Source organism: Henckelia pumila, chromosome 2 (genome assembly GCF_033568475.1).
Source record: "Henckelia pumila isolate YLH828 chromosome 2, ASM3356847v2, whole genome shotgun sequence".
NCBI lineage: Eukaryota > Viridiplantae > Streptophyta > Magnoliopsida > Lamiales > Gesneriaceae > Henckelia > Henckelia pumila.
Genome location: NC_133121.1, coordinates 181673000 through 181681418, shown reverse-complemented (window position 1 = coordinate 181681418; position 8419 = coordinate 181673000). Strand labels below are relative to the sequence as shown.

At 34.6% G+C, this 8419-nt stretch overlaps 2 protein-coding genes across 2 annotated transcripts; both read left to right on the top strand.

Moving 5' to 3' along the window:
* Positions 1-342: 342 nt before the first annotated feature.
* On the top strand, positions 343-2407 carry LOC140879110 (senescence-specific cysteine protease SAG39-like). Its single transcript, XM_073282755.1, has 2 exons — positions 343-784; positions 1815-2407. Exons 1-2 carry the CDS (start codon positions 343-345, stop codon positions 2405-2407), a joined length of 1035 nt encoding a protein of 344 aa, XP_073138856.1.
* Positions 2408-4510: 2103 nt separating this feature from the next.
* LOC140879109 (uncharacterized) lies at positions 4511-6955 on the top strand. The gene is made up of 3 exons (XM_073282754.1): positions 4511-4830; positions 4965-5874; positions 6128-6955. Exons 1-3 carry the CDS (start codon positions 4511-4513, stop codon positions 6953-6955), a joined length of 2058 nt encoding a protein of 685 aa, XP_073138855.1.
* Positions 6956-8419: the final 1464 nt, after the last annotated feature.

Here is an 8419-nt window from a genome sequence, read left to right as displayed (position 1 = left end):
TGTTTTTATTACAACTGGATTTATTTGTTTTTATACAAAAGAATAGCGTTAGCTACGAAAACATATTGTCTTGTTGGTACAACCTATTCCCAATTAGTCGAATATTTCAATTTTCAATCAATATTTAAAGGATCCAACGTTAAATGTAACATAGTTGACAGCCATTAATCTTAGTTTTCACCTCAAATCTCCTCGGAAAATTAACTAAATTTACTATATTTAACTGCATTAGAATATTAGACATTTTAATTCCAATGATTTTAACGAAAATCCGTTGTAAATAATCTTCTATAAATACATGGTATATATCATCGAAGTTTAGTTATATACAACACAAGAAAAATGGCTGTCTCACTCGACATGAAACACACCACATTCCTTACATTGTCATTCATAATTGTCTTCGCGGCTTCGATCAATCAAACCATGTCCCGCAAAGTACCAGCATTGTCCTTGTCAGAACGACACGAGCAATGGATGGCTCAATACGGCCGTGTTTATGAAACCAGCGAAGAGAAGGCGTTGCGTTCCAAGATTTTTAGTGATAACGTCGAGTTCATCAAAAAGTTTAACGAAGCTGGAAATCGACCGTACAAGCTTGGCATCAATGCATTTGCTGATCAAACTAATGAGGAGTTTAAGGCTGCTAGAAATGGACTTAAGTTGCCAGGAGAATTTATTGGAACATTCTCATTTAGATACGAAAATGTGAGTGTTGTCCCAAGTAGCGTGGATTGGAGAAAGAAAGGGGCTGTTACACCGGTTAAGGATCAAGGGGAATGTGGTGAGTCATTTTTATTTCATAATTTGGTTTTCAAGCAGTACTAAGTTAATTTCATACTTGAAACTAAAATATCTTTTGGGGGCATGCATGTGTGTGTGTGTTTACATAGCACTAACCATAACCATTATATATATATATATATATATATATATATATATATATAGAGTTTCTTTCAAGTGCCCACCTATCATGCCAACTACCATACCCACCAATGATGTGGCACTATTCTATTGGACCTACAATTTATCACATCCAATAGAATAGTGCCACATCATTGGTGGGCATGGTAGTTGGCATGATAGGTGGGCACTTGAAAGAAACTCATATATATATATATATATATATATATATATATATATATTATAAACTTTGTGTAAATGTGATTTAAGTTCAAAACGTGACGTGAAACAAAAGCTTTGCTTTGAGACAAAATCTATCAAGCTTAATTAGGTTAAGAAAATTTTATGAGATTTCTGATTTTATTCTTAAATTTTGTATGTTTATGTGTTATATAATTAAACAATTATTGATTTTATATAAAAGTATAGTAAAAAACTAAAAACACTCTTACACATTTAATCTTGTTCTAAACATGCTTAATTTATAAAGCTTAAAACCTGTATATATGTAACGCTCGGTGACATTTTATATTTTTTAGAAGGATATATAATTTTTTTGGTCTATCTAGTAAGTTTTCTTCTTTTTTTTTTGGTTTGATCCACCAACTTTTCAAATTTTTTTATACATATTTTTGTACAACCTGATCAAAGTTTTCTAGCAAAAATTGAATATTTCAATGGTATTTACTTTGGACCAAAAATAGCTGAGATTCATAATTAACTGTTGTACTAATTTTTAAAAATAAAAAAACTAATGCATCGATATCCAAAAAAAATATTTCTCCTTTAATTTTTTAGAACAAGGCAGAGCACCAAACATTAAAAACTAAAAATTACATGACTTATGCACATGATTAACGATATTAATGGATTACATATGTAAATTTTGATCACCAAGTATATTTTTGCAGGAAGTTGCTGGGCATTTTCGGCCATAGCAGCCACAGAAGGCATCAACAAGATATCAACAGGCAAACTAGTCTCTCTATCTGAGCAAGAAATAGTAAACTGCGACGTGACATCCAAGGACCAAGGTTGCGGAGGTGGATACATGGAAGACGCATTCGAATTCATTGTCGAAAACAAAGGCATTGCTTCTGAATCCACCTACCCCTACACAGCCACAGATGGAACATGCAACAAGACTGACGAAGCCTCACACGCAGCCAAGATTTCGGGGTACGAGAAAGTGCCCCCAAACAGCGAGGCAGCACTCGCCAAAGCCGTGGCTAACCAGCCCGTCTCGGTATCCATCGATGCTAGTGGGTTAGAGTTCCAGTTTTATATGAATGGGGTGTTCACAAGCGATTGTGGGACAGACTTGGATCATGGTGTGACAGCCGTAGGGTACGGGAATGCGACCGATGGTACTAAATATTGGCTAGTCAAGAATTCTTGGGGGACTAGTTGGGGTATGGAAGGGTACATTATGATGCAGAAGGATATCAATGCTAAACAAGGGATATGTGGGATTGCTATGGATTCTTCATATCCTATTGCTTGATTGTAAGACACCACGATCGCAGCTCCGGCCGCCTCCGCCGAGGTTATCAACACACACTCTCGAATAAACTTGAGCTGCATGCATTAGTGGCTTGTACTTGTATTGGTTCGATGTATGTTTATTTCATGAGACGTGTAGTTCTTGTGTAATTGAAGTTTCTTGTGTATGATGTGTTATTTGAAGCTTTCAAAGGGATTTGAATTAAAATCTGGAACTAATATTATTGATTCTAGCTAGGTTGAATTGAATTGATCAACATTAACAGTTAATGGGATTGAGTTGCATTTATAGTGAGATTTGGATAAATTTCACTTGTCTGCAATTTAAGAAATTATTATTATTATCTCATGACATTCCACGAAGTATAATAATATAGTTCAATGGAAGACTAATAAAGTTTAAAATCAAATATAAAGCATCACATGAATAATGCATATAATTATGCTTCATTAATCTTTTTACGTACTAATTAATCCGATCACTATTTTTTCTTGAGCCGGGATATAAGTATTTTGCTGCTCTTTGTAAAATCATCGAGGACATCATGAGTCTTGTTAAAGTAGAACTATATAAGATCAGTATCATATCTTTGAAGTATGCAGCTTTAATTCTTCAGTGTTTTTTAGGACAAAGTAGGTCATTGTGTTTCTATATATTAGTGTTTTTTTCTAGCAATTCTTAGTTAGTATTTCTATTAGCAATATATAATTATTAATCTAACCCCCTCAAAAGACTATTTCTAAACAAAAAAACCCTAAGCTCTTATGTGTTAAATATTTCATATTAAAGGATTTTAGATGATATATATACAACAAATAACACTCTTTTATAATGGTTTTCTTCGACTTATATAATTCGAAATCGAACCATATAAATATTAATTTTAATGTTTATATTAGTTTGATTCGATTTCTGTTTCCTTTGGTTTGTAGTTGTGATTTTTTGGTTTTAACCAAAGTTTGAACACCCATAGCTGCTTGTAATATAATATAAATTATTGATAAAATTAAGCAAAGTCTATCCAGTAATCAAATAGCATTTTTACTTTATTGTAAACTATGGCTACTAATCCGTTCATTCTCATCATCAAAAAAATTCATTCTCATTAATTCGTTAATTCCCCAAGAAAAAATGAACAAATATTTTCATGCATCCTCGTCAGAACACGCGACAGACAAATATGTCTGGCGAGTTTTTTTGCACGCGTCTGTGAGGGCGTGAGGTTGGGGATCGCTGTCCTCACCTCTTTTCCTCGAATTGATATGCATTCTTGTAAGGGGAATCTATAAATAAATCCCCAAGCTGAGGTTTCATTTGTGATTCAGTCCCTTTGTCAGTACATGTTAGTAAGGGGTTCCCAATTGCTGGAAAAAATAGTTTTAACTCCCTAATACAACCAAAAGTCCTAAATACCCTCATATGTGAGTACAGCTAGCTCACTTTCTCTTTTTCCGAGGCCATAACTTTTCCTAAATTTCCTTTCTTCTTCACAAGCATGTAATCCGCAACCGAAGATTGAATCTTAATCTGTTCTTGTATAATTGTAGCTTCCACTCTTGGGCCAAATTTCAGCGCTCCACATTTCGAAAGTTTGAAGCGTATTTTCTACTATAGTAAGTGTGTGTTTATTTCGCCTATATTTTTTGAGCAATTTCTTGTAAATTTTATTTCACCAATTCTTTCCATAAAATAGTGGTTTAATTCTTGCTTTGTTTTTGGTGAGTTATAATCCATGTTTTAGTTTTTGATGACCTTGTGTTCCTCAATTTTTCCTCAAAAATTACGTAAATCTTCGATTTTACTTCAACAATCTGTGTCCAAAATTGCGGTGTAATTATATTTTGTTGTTGGGTTATAAAACATGTTTTAGTTTTTTTTATTAACTCGTGCTCTTCAATTTGCACCTAATATTTGATATTATTTTCGAACAAGAATAATGCATTTCAATTTTTATTCTCTCATTGGTGACCAGATTTTCGAATGAATGAAAAAATCCGAAAGTGTATTAATTTTTTATTGATTTGGCATCACAACAATGACATTATAAGCTTGAGACACACCATATTCTCATCAATTAATTTTTTTATTTTTTTTATTATAGCAATGAATTTAGGGGCTGGAAGTTCAAATACTGGTTTTATTGGTAGTTGTCACTACAATGGTGAACTCTATATGATTTCAATCAGCAATCCGACTACTTTGATGGAGCTTTTCTTCACCCTATCAAGAAAATGTGTGGATATGAGGCATGAACTAATTTCCCTACAATACCAACCTCCGCATGAGAAAATTTTTGTTACTTTGAATGAGGATGATGACGTTGCTACTATGCTTAATCTCTACACATGTTTGAAGCTGACAATCATTGATATGAGAGCGGTGAGGAGAAATGATTCATCTAGGGGCAATAGGCAGTATGAAAGGTAATTTCATTTTTAAAATATGTTACTTTGTATTCCAAATCCAATAAATATTCTATAAATTCATTTATACTACAACATTTATGTGAATTAGGAAATAAATTTTTTGAATATGATTATACATCTGTATAAATTAGCTCTGCATGTTATATGAGTATCCGAAAAGAGATGACTGTATTGTGGTTGTTTGAAACCGAGAAGATTGGACTTATTGAAGAGAACACCGGTTCGACCAGTGAGTCGCAGATGACAGTGCATACTCTTAGAAATTCTTTGGATTCATGGAGTCATTGCATACGTGGTGAGGGTCAGACATTTAAAGATGCGGCAGAGTTTAGGGTTTATCTTAAGAGTTATGCTGTTGCAACTAGAAGATCTTTTTTGTACAAGAAAAATGATAGCGTGAAGGTGATTGTGGTTTGTAGTGATATCAATTGTAATTGGAGGATATATGCATCAAAACATAAATCTGATCATCTCTTTGGCATTCGTAAATGCAATCTTGAACATAGCTGTGGCAAGGACCATTTGCGCAGTCGTGGGCATCCTAGGGCTGATTCATCTTGGGTTGAAAATGTAGTGAAGGATAAGTTACGAGTTGAACCCTTGTATCGTCCATGTGAAATAATAAAGGACATCCATCGAGAATATGGTGTTGAATTAGAGTATCACAGAGCTTGGATGGGGAAAGAATTAGTTATGCATGATATACATGGGACTGATAAAGGAGCGTACGGAAGATTACACTGGTATTGTAATGCTGTGAAAGAGACTAATCCAGGGAGCTTTGCAGATTGTGAGATATATGATGTTACTCAGAAGTTCCAAAAGCTTTTTATTTGCTTGAATGCGTGTGCTGTTGGTTTTGTTAATGGGTGCAGACCATTTCTTTTTCTAGATGGAACTCACATAAAAAACAAGTATAAAGGATGCATATTGGCAGCAGTTACGAAAGATGGTAATGATGACTTATTCACGCTGGCTTACGCCGTTGTTGACGCCGAGAATGATAAGAACTGGCTGTGGTTTTGTTATAAGTTGAGACAAGTACTCTTGTACAATAATGTGACGATGTTCGATGATTATACATTTTTTCGGATCGGCATCCTGGGATAATTAAGGCAATTGAAAGTGTATTTCCCTGTAGCCATCATGCATACTGTCTCATACATTTGGTTGATAATTTTGTAAAACAGGTATGTATTGCACTTGATTTATTTTAAAACCTTTTCAAATCATAGTCATTTTGATTAATTGAAATATTTGTTTATATTCAATATTTGTTTATATTTGATTTCAGGTTATGCGTAGATATCCTTTGCACAACAAAAAACATTGGAGTTCCGTTTTCAAGAAAGCTGCTTATGCCTATTCCAGACAGGATTATGTTGAACACATTAATAGCATCATCGAATCAATGCCAAATGCAAGAGACTTCATTATTAACTCACAACCACAATGTTGGGCCAATTCTTTATTTCCTGGTAATCGGTGGGGAGTGATCAACAATAATATAGCAGAGTGCTGGAATAGCTGGGTGAAGGCTGCTAGGTTTCTCTCTATTGTCCCTATGGTTGATCATATACGCAAAAAAATAATGAATATGATGCATCAACGTCGTGAGGCATCTTTGGTATTGAACAAAGAACTTACTCCGGAGAAGGAGAAATTATTAGTTTCTACCTGCATTAGTTCTAGAAGTTTGAAAGTTGATAGATCTAGCAATTCAAGTTTTGAGGTTGTTGAGGGTGATAAGACATATGCTGTTGATTTGAAACATCATAGGTGCTCGTGTCGTGCTTGGCAAGTACTTAAACTTCCTTGCAAGCATGCTTGTGCAACGATTGAGTCTAAGTCGTTATCTTTTTATGACTTTTGTGATAAGTATTACACTACGAGAATGTATCGTGAGACATATAGAGCGACAATAAATCCGATACCAACATTTGACATGTGTGAATCTCAACTGGATGAAGATGATGTGATATATGCACCTGATTCTCGAAGTCAGCCTGGCCGTAGAAGAACAAAAAGATTTCCATCTCAAACTGAAATACGCACATTGAACTGTGGTCGGTGCCATAGAAAAGGTCACAACAGAAGAACATGCAAAGAATCACTGAACTAGTGTAATCTCTTACCATAGAAAATACTTAACAGTTGTGTCATTTTTTTCTACGTAATTCTGCTCATTAATTTGTGGTTACAATCAATTTTTTACATATATTATGTGGTGATTGTGTAATCTTTCAACAGGGAAATGATAGATGCTGAAAGACACACAAGCGGGGATCTGTCGACTAAGAGGCATAAACGTGGTCGCAGTGCAGATTGAAGTTTTTTGAAGTTGGGATGTCGAGTTGTTTGCTGTCGAACCGCTCATTTCATTATGTGTTTTTTCTTTTGTATTGTACTGTTTGATGTTGGATATTTTATTGTGGTGTCGAGCAGTTTATTTAAGTGTAAACTTTGTTAAGATTCTAGATCATGGTATTGTGGCTTTGAACTTATTCAATGATGTTGCCTGGATATTGTGGTTTATGGATTCTTGAACGTTTGTGGCTTGTCCAATTTAGACTTGGTGATTTTGAGATTTTTTTTTTTATTCTCGTATGCTTATTTACTATCATATTTGGTGACAATGTATTGAAATACATATTTTTTTCGAACTTTATTTCTTATTTGGACTCCAACTCGTATGCTACGTACTTTTGAGAACAGCTCGTATGCTACGAACCTGTATTTTATATTATATTTTTTTCTCTCAAGTGTGTGCTTGTTTGATATTTTGGTAGTAGAGAATTTGAAGCCAAGTGTAATACACATCTAAGCACACATATTCGATAACATACATACATACCCAGATTTGTTTCAAAGTTCAACAGTACAAATTGATAACAAAATACACAACCGATCTTATCAACGAGCAATTAATACAAACAACAACGTAATAAGAAGTACAATTACGAAAATAAAACATCCACAACCGAAACAGCAAGAAGCAACTGATATTTGTGCTAATACATTTTTTTCAGCATCAGATTGGTGAGGTCGATTTTCATGTACCATTGACTCGCGATTTACATCGGGTTCAGCAGTAGGATGAGCAAAATAAAACGACGATTGTTCATATACCATTGACTCGCGATTTACATCGGTTTGAATACCACTGCGGAATTCTGACTATGTTTTTTGGGGGTTTCCGTCATATTCGTCGCACCAAAAAAAAAAGATTTGGGTGCTGCAAATCTGCGGGGCATATGAAGTATGTCGCTCCTGGTCTTGTTGATCGTTGACCTACTTTTCGACATGTCATTTTTCCTCGTCCGCATTGGCATTCCGGTGGATCCTTTACTTCCATCTCAGATCTGTAAAAATGTGAAAAATAAAATAGGGCAGATCTGTAAAAACCAGCTCAATTGATAAAATAAATCCACCGGTGTATCTAATTTCAGGGTATTCACTTACCTTTATGGAGTTGTGGTCACAAGGAAGAAGGTGTATATCGATGGTGATGAGTCTTCTCACTTGTGAACGATAATGAAGGAGGAAGGTGTATTTAGTCGTCATTTATAGCGAGTGTGTGATATTC